The following is an 18,591-nucleotide window of genomic DNA, read 5'->3' as shown; positions in this document are numbered from 1 at the left end:
TGACTGCATTTACCGAAAGCACTTTAATGTTATTGCAAGGAACCGGTGAATCCCCTGCGGGAATTTCAAACGCGAAATTGATTTCTGCACAGAGGAAATTCAGTTATTTAATTTAACAGCTTTTTCACATTATCTATCATATCTTGTTTTTATTGAGATTTTGAAATTTTGTATAATTTCATTAGCTGTAATTGTATTAGTATAATTTCAAAGTTTATTAATCCTTATTTTTTAATTACTTATACAATTATTCACAATTCCATTATAAAATACTAGCATTTTTGTTATTTCTATAAAAAAAATCAGACTTTTGTAATTATGTTGATTTCAATCAAAACCAATCTTTCTTGATTACAAACTTAAATTATTCCAATCAACATATTGTATACTTGTCAAGACTTTAGTAATTTTGTTGATTTAAATGAAAAACCTTATATTTTTACTACAACTTTCAATAGTTTTTGATACAAAATATAATTTCCAATTGAGATTTTTTTTTCTATTTTTAATTCACTTATTGCAATTTTTGTTTCTTCAATTTCTTTATACTAATTTCATTTCTTATTATTCATTTAGTGAATACTTATGAATTACAAAAATCTATTTTATATCTATATATTCTTTAACTTTACTTTATTCAAATCACGTCTGCTAAACCCATTATTTAACAACCTAATAAATCCATCTTTTGTTGTTTGTTTTTTAGGCTCCAGTTCCATGGAGATCGATCCTGAGCTCGTGGCCAGTTTGGCTGAACATCCTCGCACAGTGGGGCGGTATCTGGGGTTTATTTACGGCGATGACCCATGCCCCAACCTACTTCAAAGTCATCCACGGCTGGAATATTAAAGCGGTAAGCTCATCTCCAAATTACCACCGCTCATTGTTCGTTCTGCCCTTATTACCAAACTTCGAGGCGACAAACATTTTTTTCGCTCCTCCACATATTTTTTTCCATCAGAAAAGTTTTACTTAATACTTTTTATCATTACATTCCCTAAACAATATACACAATCATTAAACAGCCCCAAAAGCTTTCACAGCCTGATTTTATTAATTTAATTAATGAAACTTTTTAACATAAGCATTTTAAAACATACAAAACTAAATGTTGTACCAATTTTTAGAAAGAAAATTCAGGAAAATTCTTCAATTAGTTTGGTTTAATTGAAAGCAAACATTCGCATCCACTAATTAAGTTGTTGTTCAACTTTGTAAATTAACGAATTCATACTGCGTTGACCAAAAGAGAGATTCAGGTTTTATTTTCCTGCGAGATGCTTTCCAATTATTTATTGACGCCATCGATCCAGACTGGACATTATTAGAGGAGTCTGTGTCAAGGCTACAACAGCAGACAAGACAATTTAAAGTGCACTTCTCGCACGCACGGTTGAATCATTTAATAGATAAACTTCGGCGTTAAATACAACAATAAACGTTATTTACGTAACGATTATATGGAAGATTTATTGAACCATCTCAGAGTTTTATTGATCTAAAACGTAATCTCATTATAAAAAATTGTTTTTCGAAACCCCAAATCCACTTATAAAAATACATTTGGTTCCCGATTTTTATGATGTTCTTAACTATACAAGATTGTAGAAACCGTACAATAGAGATATCGAGAGTTGTCGCATTTTTTGAACCGTCTTATTCAAGACTCCGTGCAATTCAAGTACCGTGTTATTTGAGATTCCGTGTAACACAAATTTTAACACGAGTTTTGCATGTAAATATAAACTTTTTCAGTAGTTTTATTTAATAGAAACGTTTTTTAATAAATTGAAGACTTTTACAATTAACTTATATACAATAATAATAATGACTAATTTGAAATGTTTCTTTAATGGTGTTATCGTGTAAAATTTTAATCTACTTTAGTCATTAATATCCTTTTAGAATGTGTCGGAAATTTGTTGAATTGAAACGCATTTAATTAAATGAAAATTATGCAGTTGTATATGCAATTAACGTGAATAATCTCGAGTGTATTTTTAATGGTTTTCAAATATTCTATGAAAATTTGTATTAATTACAATTGGAATGTTATTCTTTCTTAATTACATCGATAATTTACTTGAATTTCAAGAATATTATGAGAAATTTTAGAAAAGTTGAGATTTTCATAGAATTTTTGATTTCCATAGACATTTTGTACTAATTGTATTTTTGTTTTGTAAAATCAATTAAAATTTATATTTGAAATTATACAAACTTTGAAGAAATGATGGTTTTTTATGCAAATTTAAGAAAAAAATCGATATTAATACATTATGAAAAATTTAATATATGTTTGATTTTCATATAAATTTTGTATTAATTCCAATTTTTTATAAAATTCAAATATATTTGTAATGGAATTATGGAAACTTTGAAAGAATTATGGTTTTCTAAGCAAATTTAAGAAAAAATCAATATGAATACATGATTTTATGAGAAATTTAAAAATTTTGTACTAATTGTATTTTTTTTTTGTAAAATCACTCAAAGTTTGTATTTGAAATTACGTAAGATTTAAAAATCATTGATTTTTATAGAAATTTAAAAACAATAATCGATATTAATACATGATAATATGAGAAATTTAATATATGTTTGATTTTTATGAAAATTTTGTATTAATTGCAAATTTTTCTAAAATCGAAATATATTTGTATTGAAATTATGCAAACTTTAAAACAAAATCATGGTTTTCTATGCAAATTTAAGAAAAACATTGATATTGATACATGATTTGATTAGAAATTTAGAATATGTTTGATTTCAATGGAATTTTTTTACTAATTGTATTATTTTTGCTAAAATCAATCAATATTTGTATATGAAATTATGCAAACTATAAAAAATGATTGATTTATAAGGAAATTTTATATTAATTAAAATCCGAGATATAAAATTGTTATATGTGGATCAGAGAATTTAATTAAGTAATACCAGTACATAATTAAACCATTAATAGACTATTATGAGCGATCACAGACTGTAACACAGTCCAATTTTCATCATTTTCTTTCTATTAATTAAACCAATTTAAAGCCTAAATATAGAGAAAAAAAACTCAAAAAATTACAAAATTACCCTTTACAATTATATATTTTTTTTCTATTCCAGACTGGACTTCTTTCGGGAATGCCTCACTTCATAAGGATGGCCTGGGCATACGTCTTCTCCAGAATCGGAGACTACCTTTTATCCACGAACAAAATGACCCGAACTAATGTGAGGAAATTGGCCACATTCTTCGGTAAGTGTAACAGTATTTTTTTCTGTCCTTTTACCTTCTGTTTTATTCTCAGCAAAAGAAAAACATCAAAGCTTTTATTAAAGCAATGATTTCATTCATTAAATACATTCAGAAATACATTTTTAACACTTTTCATTCATTATTATACAATACCAAATGCTGCAGCTTATTACGTTTTTTACTTGTTCAAAATATCAACAATTGTAATTCTTATGTAATTTTCAAATGGTTTTCACCAGAAAGAAATAATTAAATTTTTCAACACGTTTCATTGAATGTCACGAACGAACAACTGCTGCAGCTTTAGTATTCAGTTTTCACCTAATAACTATGCGAAACTTAACAAAAACAACAACAATTGAATTTTGCAGCTTGCATCGTGCACGGTTTCTGCATGTTGGCGTTGGCTTATTCGGGATGCAACTCGATGGCTGCCATCGTCTTCTTAACAGCCGCTACAGCCATCCACGGTGCAGTTTCAACAGGTTCTCTCGCCAGTTTTGTAGACTTGAGCCCCAACTACGCAAGTAAGTTCGAATTACCTAAACTTTTCCTTTACATATTCAACACAGAACTTTGTTTTCTATAATCTAATCTGTAAATAAAAGCAAATTGAATGCAAGATAAATTACTATTTCATGGTTCAAAATGTAGAAGAAGTACATCGATTCAAGCAGTGCGACAATTTCAAAACGAACAAACTAAACAATTTTCTACAAAAATAATCGTTTTTTTCTCTTGCAACAAAGTCTCGTTTTGTCCGGTTTATATCTATTTAATTTACTAGCTCAAATAGGACTGTGGGAGGTATTGCTGTATTATATCAAAATAAAGTAGAAGTTAGTGAAATAAAATTTGCTAGTTTTTAATTCCAAATTTTATGATTGAAGTAAAAATACTATGAATTAGTCTAGACCATTTTTTCTTATTTCAAACTCTCAAATCATAGAATGAAATATATTAAATTTCTATTTTATAATAAACTTTTTGTTCTTCGTTTATGTATAATTAAAGTTTATTGTTTGCGTTAATGAAATATAAGATTGTAATAAGCTCGACCCATCCAACGGTAATTCATCATCGATTCAGTCTACGTGAAACTAATGAGAAACGATTTGCGGTGGAATCCATCAAAAACCATGAAAAGCAACGTAAATGTATACACACATAATATCGAAATAAATATTAAACAGTGGGCATTACGCGGCGGGTAATTCAATTAGGCTAACGTCGCGTCGCCCGTTAACTAATTAGTTTGCATTCGCACGTATTAGGCTATTAACATTTATCGTTGCGCCCCTAATTAAAGCGGACGTTATTAATTATATGATTCCGGCATTGATTTTGGATTTTCCGTGCGACGTTCACAAATGGATGGGGTTTTGTTCTAATGCGTTTTGCGAAACGTATTGTCCGATCATCAATCAGATCGAAATCAACTGTTCAAACTTCATGCTTAATCGGTTGCCGCACTGTTTGAAACCGGACTCATCGAGGATTTAAACAAAAAATAGCATAACAATAAGGAGAACTTGATTGTATAATTTTTGTTTATTTTGATATTTTCAAACCGTACTATAGTGAATCCAAACTGAACGAAGCCGCACTATACGAAGTATTATTATATTACTGAGTTTTTTTTGTGTAGAAATATGGGTTTTCTTGGGGATTGGATCAATTATAACAGCATTAATAAATCGATCATTTTTGTATAATTATAATTTAGTGTATTAATTTTTGAGATTGTATCTTGTTCAATTTAAAATTTAGTTTCTACTATAATGAATCCGGACTAATCGAAACCGAAATATGCGAGGTATTGCTGTGGTCAGGTTTTTCGTGGTTACAATATGAGTTTTTGAGGTCAATTAAAGCTTTTAATTAAAATTTAGTTTGTTTTGCATAATTTCCAAACCGTACTATAGTGAATGCATACTAATGGAAACCGCACTATGCGAAGTATTACTGTATTTGAGTATTTTATGTAGAAATATGGGTTTTCGTGGGGATTGGATCAATTATTACAGCATTAACAAATCGATCATTTTTGTATAATTATAATTTAGTGTATTAATTTTTGAGACTGTATCTTGTTCAATTTAAAATTTTGTTTGTACAATAATGAATCCGGACTAATCGAAGCTGAAATATGCGAGATATTGCTGTGGTTGAGTTTTTCGGGGGTTACAATATGAGTTTTTGAGGTCAACTAAAGCTTTTAATTAAAATTTAGTTTGTTTTGCAAAATTTCCAAACCGTACTATAGTGAATGCGTACTAATGGAAACCGCACTATGCGTAGTATTACTGTATTTGAGAGTTTTTCTTTGTGTAGAAATATGGGTTTTCGAGAGGATTGGATCAATTATTACAGCATTAACAAATCGATCATTTTTGTATAATTATAATTTAGTGTATTAATTTTTGAGACTGTATCTTGTTCAATTTAAAATGTAGTTTGTACTATAATGAATCCGGACTAATCGAAGCTGAAATATGCGAGGTATTGCTGTGGTCGAGTTTTTCGGGGGTTACAATATGAGTTTTTGAGGTCAATTAAAGCTTTTAATTAAAATTTAGTTTGTTTTGCAAAATTTTCAAACCGTACTATAGTGAATGCGTACTAATGGAAACCGCACTATGCGAAGTATTACTGTATTTGAGTGTTTGTTTTGTGTAGAAATATGGGTTTTCGAGTGGATTGCATCAATTATTACAGCATTAACAAATCGATCATTTTTGTATAATTATAATTTAGTGTATTAATTTTTGAGACTGTATCTTGTTCAATTTAAAATTTTGTTTGTACAATAATGAATCCGGACTAATCGAAGCTGAAATATCCGAGGTATTGCTGTGGTCGAGTTTTTCGGGAGTTACAATATGAGTTTTTGAGGTCAATTAAAGCTTTTAATTTAAATTTAGTTTGTTTTGCAAAATTTCCAAACCGTACTATAGTGAATGCGTACTAATGGAAACCGCACTATGCGAAGTATTACTGTATTTGAGTGTTTTTGTGTGTGTAGAAATATGGGTTTTCGAGAGGATTGGATCAATTATTACAGCATTAACAAATCGATCATTTTTGTATAATTATAATTTAGTGTATTAATTTTTGAGACTGTATCTTGTTCAATTTAAAATTTTGTTTGTACTATAATGAATCCGGACTAATCGAAGTGGAAATATGCGAGGTATTGCTGTGGTCGAGTTTTTCGGGTGTTACAATATGAGTTTTTGAGGTCAATTAAAGCTTTTAATTTAAATTTAGTTTGTTTTGCGAAATTTCCAAACCGTACTATAGTAAATGCGTACTAATGGAAATCGCACTATGCGAAGTATTACTGTACTTGAGTGTATTCTTTTGTGTAGAAATATGGGTTTTCGAGGAAATTGGATCAATTATTACAGCATTTATAAATCCATCATTTAGTGTATTAATTTTTGAGACTGTATCTTGTTCAATTTAAAATTTAGTTTCTACTATAATTAATCCGGACTAATCGAAGCCGAAATATGCGAGGTATTTCATGGTTAAAAATGTAGAAGAAATACATGGGTTCAATCAGTCCGGTTTGATAATTTCAAAACGAACAAACTAAACAAAATTAGATTTCTTTTTCTACAAAAAAATGATCGTTTTTTCTCTTGCAACAAAGTCTCGTATTATCCGGTTTATATCTATTTAATTTACTAGCTCAAATAGGACTGTGTGAGGTATTGCTGTATTATATTATTAGTAAAATAAAATTTGCTACTTTTTAGCTCCAAATTTTATGATTGCTGTAGTCGAGTTTTTCGGTGTTACAAAATGAGTTTTTGAGGTTGAGTGGATCAACAATTAAAGCTTTTAATTAAAATTTAGTTTGTTCTGCGAAATTTCCAAACCGTACTATAGCGAATGCGTACTAATGGAAACCGCACTATCGCTGTAATTGAGATTTTTTCGGTGTTGAAATATAGGTTTTTTTTGAGGTAGAGTGAGATTGCACCAATTAGTAATCGTCTGGTCGTTGTCCCCTCAGAGAACCGCCACTAATTAACGTGGATAAAGGGAATTTATGATAGGCCAATTTGGTTCACTTGAATATCAGGACTATTCACAGCTTTTTCTACTTTTTTTCTTGAATACTGCAAACTTTAATTGATTCAACCGTTTCACCCTTATTATTAATTAACACAAGTTAACATTTTTATAGTCTTTGTAATATTATTAAGAAAAAATGACATTCTTTAATTTAAATTTTTTTAATTGAAACAACAATTTGTAAATTGTAATTTGTAAAAACTTAAAAAAAAAGTTAAATTTAACTCTTCTATGATTCTGTAATCATATTTTTATAATCCTTATTGAATTTAGAATGAAAATCAATTTAAAAAAAGTAAAATTTAACTAAAATCTTGAGAATAACAGCTTTCAATTTATAATAACTTTGTTATTATATAATTATATCAAATGTTCAGTACTCATAAGTTGTCTTAACTAAACTATAAATAAAACGTATTCTCTTATAAGATAGATTGCATTTTTTAAACTTTGTTTTGTTGTTGTTGCAGGTGTTCAACTTGGATTATCAGGAATGATTTCTGTACTGCCCGGCTTCATTTCGCCAGCAATCGTCGGAATTTTAACATACAACAATGTGAGTATTTCGATTGGATTCGTTGCGATTAATTACTTTTCCGAGTGTTGTTAATTCGTTCCACGTAATTCGTTGACATTTATCAAAATCGTGTCAACAAAACAATGCGACCTTTTGCAATTCGATGCGTTAAAAATCACATTTAAAACCAGACGAATTTCGTTTTAGTTTTGAATCATAATTTGATTTTTTCTTAATTTTGATTTGTTTTTTTTATATAGCAAACAGCATCTCAATGGCAGAAAGTGTTCTGGATTTCTGCGTTCATGCTGATCGTGCCCGGAATTCTCTATTTGTTCTTCGCAAAATCCGAACTGCAGGATTGGAACAGTCCGACCACGGGAGATTCCGCCTTGGAATCCGAAATGAAGACTCTGAAGAATGGAAAAGTTCAAGAAGATGATGAAGAGGATGAGGATAAAGAAGATGTTACGCATAATAAAGAAGAGAAAGTCGAAGTATAAAGCGAAAAAAAAAATAAGATTTACAACCAGATATACTCAAAAGTGCATGTTCGAACATGAAAATATATTATTTTCAGAAATAAAAGACACGTAATATTATGAAATTTGTAATTTATTTTGTATATAAGAAAACAACAATTAACCTTTACATATTTCTTTTGAAAATAATCTACGTTTTCTATTAAATAATGAAAAATGATAAATTTATTTATATTTCATATGGATTAGATAAAAACGTTCTGCTAGAAAATTATATGAAATTCCATTACATAAATGATAAATTTGCTTACATATGGATTAGGTTTCGATAAGTATTGAAGAAATGAAGGAGAAATTAAAGCAGTTCAACGTCCTGCGAGAAAAATATATTTCTCAAAATTTCCATTTATATGCGACTGCTTAAAACCGTAAGAAAACTCTGGTCATCGAGCACGAATCTAGTTATTTCTTTATACTATTCCGAAGATTATACTTGTAATAATAACAAGAAATCAGAGAAAGAAAGTCGTTGATCCGCTTTCGCTGGAAATCGCATCTGCAGGACGTTTCATTTTATTTATTTTCTTACTGTTTTCTCTTGCTGTTTATTGCGTTTCGCTTTGAGCATTACCAATTTAATGGACTTCGTCTAAGGGTGTTTTTTTGGTTCACCCTTCTAAGAAAACTCCGAATCTGAGAGTGCGGTTTATCTCTTGGAACTTCCAATTAATCTCAACACCAGTCGAGATTATCCGCAGCCAAATGAATCAACATTAAAGTCTGTATTTCCAAAAGAAATTTCAACAATTCACTTTACACAAATCGTATTAATTAATTGAAATCACAATTAATATAAATCACAAATTATCAATCGATTTTAATCTAACATTTAGTCTAAAATCTGTTAATTTTATAATACATAATCATGTATTATCTAAATCTTATATAAAATTAAAATTTAGTGCAAAAAAAATCTAAATTTGAAATAAATAAAGCGATAATAAACATATTTATGCAATGAATTCCATTGGGGCAACAATCTGCGCGCATTTCAAGTAAATAACGAAATAATCTTCAACTCCCCACGGATTTAACCGAGCTCCATTATTATCTAAACGTCTAAATCTGTCAGCTTACGTATATAAACTACATATTACATAGCAGCAATTTTTTAAGTATATTTCACAATTCTCACTCATAATCAATTTCGTCTCCACTAAATCATCTCATTATTAATCAGGATAATCCAATTCGTGGCTTGTTTTAATATCATTAATTGCTGCTTTTGCAACGAAAAATTTTGGAATTCGCTAACAAATCTGATAGAATGGAAGCTTTATTGTTCGGATGATGCAGGAATTTGAAATCTGGATCGCGGCCAAAAAGTTTCATCCGCATTGAAACAACCACCTGGATGAAAACTGCGTGTTTTTTCCGCTCCAACTATGCCACACTTTTAATTGAAATTAAATTAGTTTTCGCAGCTTCGTTTTCCATAGAATCGTTTTATTTACGTTATGCAACTCAATGTTTGTCTATTAAACAAAAAACATGTTTTGGAAATAAAGTCATTATTTTTTAATTTGTTTTTCTGTTCAGATAAATTTCAGCTTCACAATTGAAATATTGAAATATGAACTGTGTTTCTTTGAAAGAAAATTAAAGAATTTTGTTGAAAATATGAAGGATAAATATGAAATAAGAACTTTTACAAATTCTGTAAATAAATAATGTATACATCAGAAATACTTGCAGGGCGTTTTATTTGTTAAAATGTAGGTTGAACGTGGAAATGTAAGTATTGAAAATTTTAAATTGAAAAGGACGAAAAATGTCATGGATCGAAAGTTAAAAATATACAACCTAAATAAGATATCCGTTTAAAAAAAAGCGGCTATAAATAAACACGAGGGTTTTGCATCGATTGATAGATAAATAAATGTGAAAAGAGTGAACGCGAAATTGAATTTCCTGCAAAATATGCGCAAATATTGAATAAACATAATTTCATGGGTATTCCTGCAAAACGCGAAGTTTTCTATTGAAATAGTCCGAGCCATATATCAATATTTGTTAGTTTTTCTCCCCTTTTTCGTCTGTCCGAAACTCCGAAAAAAACCCGTTGAAAACCTATTATTTGTATATTGAAGAGAAAACGATAAATTGCAAATTGTTATTCAATGTATAAAATTATGATTTTTTCTTATATTAGTAAAAACGCTTTGAAAAACTTTATTTTATTTAATGATTCAATAAAAGAAATCGGAAGTTTCATGGTTTTTTTTAAACATAATTCAATTGTTTTTGATCATTTTTATTAACTCAATTTTAAAGTATTATTAATGATCAAATAACATTGATGAAAAAAAATTTTCATATATTTTTGATCGAAAATAAACAAATCTGTACTGGTTGATTATTTAACAATTAAATTCTGATAAAATTTTGAAAAAAAATATCGATTTTTACAGCTTATAATAACCAAAATTTAATAGTTACAAATCTCACAGTTTATCAATATTATAGCCTATATTGTTTACTTTAATAAGAATAATTATAGAACTAATTAACATGCGTGGTTTTCGAGTTATATGATAAAACGTGTAGACTATGCATTTGTGAGCATTCAAAGGAATTTGTTTTAAACTTTGATAGCTTATCACAGACAAACTGTAATAAGTACAAATCTGATTGTACGCACATATTAAAGCCTGTATTTTGTACTTTAATTTAAGCATTCGTAGATTTGATAAACTTACTTGATTATTGAGTAATATGGTGAAACGTAAAGACACTTCTTTTTTCGATTTAATATAAATGTTCTTCTTAGCAAAATTACTCCAAAATTATTCAATAATAATATAGTTCTCACAGTTTATCAATATTATAGTCTATATTGTTTACTTTAATCAGAATAATTATAGATCTAATTAGCATGCATAGTTTTCTAGTTATATAATAAAACGTGTAGACATTGCATTTGTGAGCATTTACAGGAATTTGTTTTAAATTTTGATAGCTTATTACAGCCAAACTGTAATAACTACAAACCTCATTGTATGCACATATTAAAGCCTGAATTTTTAACTTTAATTTAAGCGTTCGCAGTTTTGATAAGCTTACTTGATTATTGAGTAATATGGTAAATGGAAAAATGGAAAAACTAAAATGTGATTTATCCTAAGAGTGAGATTCAATTGAATTGAAAATTAGTGAGGAAAATAAAAACAATAGGTTTTATTCCCGAATGTCCGAATAATGGAGTATTAGCAGAGGTTCCGGCAGAAAGAGAGCCATCAATTAGGGCCGAAGTGTGCGGTTGCGTGGCAGGAAACGCGCCGCAAAAGCCGAAACGACGCTTATCTACCAGTAGTTCTTCGGCGTCGCGACGCATCGGACGCCTTCCCATCATCAACACAACCTACCGTGCTTTACGTGCATCAAACAAAACAACACGAAAAGAGAATAACAATTAAGAGAATCAAAAAGGTAAAGCATACTCATTTACTTTTTGGTGGATTCGCCGGGTAAATTCAAAATGTTTCAATCAAAATATTTATTTGCATGTTAAAACGTATTTCAATTTATTCAATTATAATTTACATTTGACAAGTATAAATATCAATAACTTAATTTTACAAATTCTCAATTAATTCATCTAATTATTTAAGGAATTAAATATTTTTTTTCCAAAAATCATGAATCAAATATTTCAGGTGTATTTAATAATACACAATGTTTCTTCCATTAAGTTAGTAAGCGATTATCAAGTTAATTAGTAGCATAGTTTGTGCAGCATACAAACATATCACGTTAACCGCTATTGTTTCTCTCCTTCCATTGTTTCCATTTCAAAGTCGACGCGTTTCCTCTTCTTTGTGATGCATCAAAACGTAAATCATACTCCAATCTGTGGATTATTCATGTCTGTTTTTCTTGTATAATAAAAGACATTTTATTTCGTGTATAGTGCGGATCCGCCAATAGCCGGACTGTTCGAAAACGAATAATTTTACAAAAAAAAAGTCTACTAATTTCAGAAATTTATTTCACATTTCAAATTAAAATCGATTCGATTTTTTTGTACTGTTGAATAAATTTGCATAAGGAATATCGAATTAATTAGTAAAATATTCCCATTTCTGTATTGACTCGTTTGATTGGTTGGTGAGCGAGTTTCTAATTAGGAGAATCATATTCCGCGCTGCCAACAGACTTAATACCAGACGTCTATGCTGACTTTAATTAAACTCGCGCTGTACACTTACAAACTATATATAGACACACAAAAACCTTCAGGTATTCTCACACTAAATCCATTTTGCATCCAAATTCAATGCAATCTGAAGTAATGAAAGCTAAAAATAACGAAAAGTGATTTATGTGAAAGTTTATTGAAAAACTGGGAGAGTGTTTGCGCAAAATAAAATTAGAAATACAGCGAAGAGATAGATCCCAGTTGTGAGAGTTTAATTGAATTTTGAGCCACCGGCTAATTGGCGACGAATGAACGCTTCTTTGTGTGTTTAGTGTGCATGTACATAAGTCGAAAACGATTCTGTTTACCGGTTAAATATTTGCGTCCAGGATTTAGTAAGGGAATTGGATCTCATAACTGAAATATATTTCTTTCTACTCATTGCAAAATCTAGTGAATTTTTATGTGCATAAAATTGTAAATAATGAAATTTATTAATTAAAATAATATAAAAAAGTATAGACAATGAACGCTGGAAAAAAAAATGGTAAAATTTTGAAAAAAAAATCAAATTTGATAGCTTATAATGACCAAAATTAAATAGTTACAAATCTCACAGTTTATCAATATTACCTGTATTTTGCACTTCAATTTAAGCATTCGCAGTTTTGATAAGCTTACTTGATCATTGAGTAATATGGTGAAACGTAAAGACACTTCTTTTTTCGATTTTATTCAACTTAAGAATTTTGAGATTTTTGAGAATAATATAATAAAGTACAGATTAAAATTAAAGTTAAAATAACATTTTCAAATACAATTTTTATTTAAATTTGGAAGAAACAAAAACATCAAATATTATGAATGATTTTCAACGAAAATTCTTAATTTTGTAAGTAAACTAAATAAATTATTAATTGTGAATCAAATTGTTAAAAAAATGAAATGAATGAAAAGATTATTAATTGTTGGAATTAGAACGTTATTTAATTTCTCATTTATTCATACAAGAATTGTGCTGAAAAGAAAATGTTTTTTTTTTATTGCATTCATCTATTTATATACTCAACGTGTATGCGACATATTTATTATTTCCTCGTCTTTCTTAATGTATTTTTCGCAAGGATGAGGAAACTTTACACCGAGTTCCTAGCATAATATTTCCGGCGGTTCTATTAAGTTGCCGCTTAGTAGTACAGTTTGCTGAATGCACCATGACACAATTCCCTCCCTTTTTTTTATCTTTTCTCATTCATTCTAGCGTGAAATCAAGTTAAATTGTAAATCATCTTCATTATTATTATGCACAGAAAGCGATGCTTGCACCACCGCATAATTGGTTCAATTTTCTTAGTAATTATTCAGTATTGAAATTAACAGCTTATTACAGAAAATCGTTAATTTTTACTTTAATAAGGATATTTGTAGATGCAAAAAGTATGCCAGGTTTTGGAGTTATATGATAAAATTGATTGTATTTATGAACATTCAAAGAAATTTAGTTTAAACTTTGATAGCTTATTACAACCAAACAGCTAAATCTATCAATCTAACTCTACTCGTATATTAAACATGCATTTTTTACTTTTATTTTAGTGTTCGTAATTGTAATTTCTATACCTGATTGTTGAGTTAATCAGTAAAATTCGAAGCCATTGCATAACAAAATTTTGTTTTGATAGCTTATTACAGCCAAACTACACGTATATAAAACCTGTAATTAGCACTTGAATTTGAGCATTCCTAGTTTTAATGAGCATACTTTATTGTTGGATAAAACGTGAAACACTAACAAAAATATTTTCAACTTTGACCGCATATTAGAGCAAAGCAGTAAAAAATTACGAATCTGATTTTACGCACATATTGAAGCCAGTAATTTGTACTTTAATTTAAGCATTCGTAGATTTAAAAAGCATATCTGATTGTTGAGTAATTCGATAAAACGTAAAGATACTTCTTTTTCGATTCAATTCAATTTTGACAAATTATATTATAGTCAAACGGTATAGATCACAAATCTGCATATTATAGCCTGTATTTCTTAGTTTAATTAGAGTATGCACACTTATAATTAACATTCAAAATTATCGTGTAAAACGATGAAATTACAACAATTAAAAGCTACAAATCTGCATTAAAACTTCAATGTTTGTACTTTGAATATTTCCTAATTTTAATTGTCGACTAATACAGAATCAATGTAACAATGTTTGCTTAAGCTTAATTAAATTTATCTCTAATTCACAAACGATGTTACAAAAGTAATTGATTCCGAGATGATTGTCGGTCGGGCGAAGACGTTTTCGATGATTCTGACTCTGAATTAAATATGAAGATGATGGATTAAACGTGGCAGAAAACGAGGAGGGATTCGCAGCCTCGAATCCCGATCGAACATTCGAAGGATGATGGTAATAGGAGCTCAAGCTCAAATCATTCAGAGAAAACAATAATTTTGATCGTATTTCCATGTTTTAAAATTTTCCTTTATTTTGATAATCTTTTTCAATTTTGTCTTCTAAGAAACGATTACTATTTATTAGTGTGTTAATAATAAACGTAAATCATCTATCCTACATACAGCAATACCTCGCACAGTGCGACTTCGATCAGTCCTGATTCACTATATATATGTTTCATTTAATCCGGTTTCAAACAGGAATACTAACACTTCAATTATTGCAATTGATTACAAAATTTAGATAAAACACTTTGGGTATTTCCAATATTTACATTTATCCATTGCGCACTGAAATTTCCATTATTTATTTTGTATCGATGTTTATAAGACGTTCTTACTACGATGCGATGAATAACAGTTAGAAACACAATACCGCGCGCGGTTTTCCCCGAATCCGACGATAAAGGAATGCCGTAAACCGCGAATTATCAAAGATTCAGCTTTAGATTCCAAAAAAAAACTTATGATATTGCAGCTGACACGATGTTAGAAACGTAATGTGGAACATTACGAATTTCGATTCCTCCGGCAACAAGCACCTCGTGAAATCGTTTGTTGTGCAGTTTCTGAATCAACGATAAAGGTTGTTCAAAGCATCCGTGTTCAGTTGACGTGAATATTGTGAATTTTAACAATCAAAGTGAAAATATGTTCTGGAAAGGTCCTTTACAATTTATAACAGATTAATTAAAGGTAGACATGTAATTATTTTGTTTTTTTTTTAAATTTTTTATTTACTCATAGTTTTGTATTCATAACGGATTAATGTGGAATTATTAACAACAACAACAAAAAAAACTGTGTCAAAAATCTAATTGATTATGATATATATGTGTAATGTAATAATTGTACGAATTTGATTGATCGCAATAAGTGCGAAACTTCTGCTTTTTCTTTTTTATTTGTAAAAAAAAATATATTCGATGATGAGCACGTTCCGCACCGACGGACGTCAATTTGTGAAAAATTCGGAATTCCCGCCTCGCGCTCTTCCGGAGCGGAAGTGACGTCCTCTTTGCTTCCGCGTCAGCGGATCATCGTAGTGAATAGGCTTATTAGCAATTAAACCGTGAGCGCGTGCTCCTCTATGATGATAATTACGAAGTCCTCCGCAATCGCAAATCCAAACCAGATCTTCGCCAAAAAGGTGACGCAACACCAATCAACGTCCTTTGTTTCTTTCGCAATTCCGAATCCAACATTGACTGACTCATCAACTCGAAAGTCTGGTTTGGAATAAACGATACACATTTCCAACCCACCCTTGAATATCATCCACCTGTTGGTTCATATACAATCCATCATTTCGGGGAGAGAGAAAAAAAACGGGATGAGATTTTGAAAGCGCTTTTATTCTAGTTCATTTCATTTATTATAGCTCAAGCACGTAAGAAGTTACCAAAATGGAATTAAATACAGTGACACAAATGATTTAAGTTCTTTTTTTTCTTCTTGTAATTTGTAAGCTGCTATTTTTGACATTTCTATGATCATGACATATGACACTAAGTACCAACTATTGCACACGAAACATTTATTTTCATTAGATAATAAAATAACTTGCACTTCTAATATAAAGAGTGTCTTAATCTGAACACTAAAAACTGTGTTTTCTATTTAATTCAAATCTTGCGTTAATTTTGGGACACCCTTTATTTACTTTAGTATCATTTGTTTTAAGTTGTATACGTGACAACAAATTAACATTTCTATAAGCCATACCAACGGTAATTATTTATAATGACCTATGACATGAAATACCAACTACACAACCTGAAACAATTTCATTCATTATATTATATTTTCAATTTTTTTCTCAAACTTACACTTTGAATTAATTTTACTTTCATTATACAATAAAAAATCATTATTTTTTTCTATCTTGCACTTCTAATGTATTTACTTTAGCCTCATTTGTTTTAAGTTGTATACGTAACAACAAATTGACATTTCTATAAGCCGTACCAACTGTAATTATTTATGTTGACCTATGACACGAAATACCAATTACACAACTTGAAACAATTTCGTTCATTATATTATATTTTCAATATTTAATTTCAATCTTACACTTTGAATTAATTTTACTTTCATTATTCAATAAAGAAACATTATTTTTTCTATCTTGCACTTCTAATGTATTTACTTTAGTATCATTTGTTTTAAGTTATATACGTAACAACAAATTGGCATTTCTATAAACCGTACCAACTGTAATTATTTATGTTGACCTATGACATGAAATACCAACTACACAACCTGAAACAATTTCGTTCATTATATTATATTTTCAAAATATTTTTTTTCAATCTTACACTTTGAATTAATTTTACTTTCATTATTCAATAAGAAAAACGTTATTTTTTTTATATCTTGCGCTTCTAATTTATTTACATTTGTTTTAAGTTGTATACGTAACAACAAATTGACACTTCTATAATCCGTACCAACTGTAATTATTTATAATGACCTATGACACAAAATAAAAACTACACAATCTGAAACAATTTCATTCATTATATTATATTTTCAATTATTTTTTTCTATCTTACGCTTTTAATTAATTTTAATCTCGCAACATAAAAAAAAGTATTTAAATTAAATAGACTTTCGGGAATTGTTGTTAACGGACTTATGAAATTAAACTCGCTCAACAAATTGTTCTGTCTTATCTGCAGCTTTAAGACTATTCTAATTCCATCTGAGCCCTTTATATATAATATAAATTATCGTTTATGTATGTGAACGTGGGTGGCGTTAAACTGCGAAGACCTTGCGATTCAATAAAGAGAGCTGCGAAATTAATCCTTGATAATAGACTTGGTGGGTGGATTATTGCATTACAGTTTAATACGTACTTTTCTTTTCTTTTTTCAACATTCTTCTCTCCCTATTTCATTCTCATTTTGCACTATCCAATTACGTGCAAAAATGGGTAAGGTTAATCCAATTAATTAAATCCCCGCGATCCCAATTTACATGCAAATTATTATATTTCAGATCTTGTACGGCGCCGATTTCGAACATGTAAAATTAATTTGTAAACTCTTTAAACTTTCGCAAATTCAACAAAAAAAAATATTGAAATGCACTTGTTGCTTTTTTAAGTACATTTGCCTTCTCTCTAATTGATCTTCAATTATATAAACGTAATTGTAATATAAATATTTTTCTAAGCTATATTTGGTCGTGATAAATATTTTATGAAACGCGAAATAACACCTGTCATCTTGTGTCAAAGTCATTTGTCACCTGTCAAAGTCATCTGTCAAAGTGATTTGTCACCTGTCAAAGTCATCTGTCACCTGTCAAAAAATTGTTATAATTTAGTCTTTGGAACATCTCAAACATTATCAATAAATTCAGAATGAATATTTTGAGATTGTGAGATTGAATTTTGCATAAAAGTCTAAAGATTAAGAACAATAATTTAATTTATCTTAGTGAAGTATTCTATGCATACGATTGGAGACAATTTATGGTAACGTGGAAGTGAAATGCAATATCCGGCACTTTATTAATGCAATCTTCGAACTGAAACTCGATTTTCAAAGCGAGACTTCGATTTAAAATTTTAAATGCGCCGCAAATGAA

At 29.2% G+C, this 18,591-nt stretch overlaps 1 protein-coding gene across 1 annotated transcript; it reads left to right on the top strand.

Annotated features, from left to right (window-relative positions):
* Positions 1–706: 706 nt before the first annotated feature.
* LOC108556354 (sialin-like) lies at positions 707–8,440 on the top strand (the record flags this gene model as incomplete). The annotated part of the gene is made up of 5 exons (XM_017912435.1): positions 707–853; positions 3,118–3,250; positions 3,622–3,777; positions 7,807–7,892; positions 8,114–8,440. Coding segments are annotated over 5 exons (765 nt in total), but the record flags the coding sequence as incomplete, so codon positions are not given.
* Between the last annotated feature and the right edge of the window lie 10,151 nt (positions 8,441–18,591).

This window comes from Nicrophorus vespilloides, unplaced genomic scaffold, assembly GCF_001412225.1.
Source record: "Nicrophorus vespilloides isolate i.1.1-1 unplaced genomic scaffold, Nicve_v1.0, whole genome shotgun sequence".
NCBI classification, from domain to species: Eukaryota; Metazoa; Arthropoda; class Insecta; order Coleoptera; family Silphidae; genus Nicrophorus; species Nicrophorus vespilloides.
Note: the sequence above shows the minus strand (reverse complement) of the source record. Positions and strands in the feature narration are given on the sequence as shown.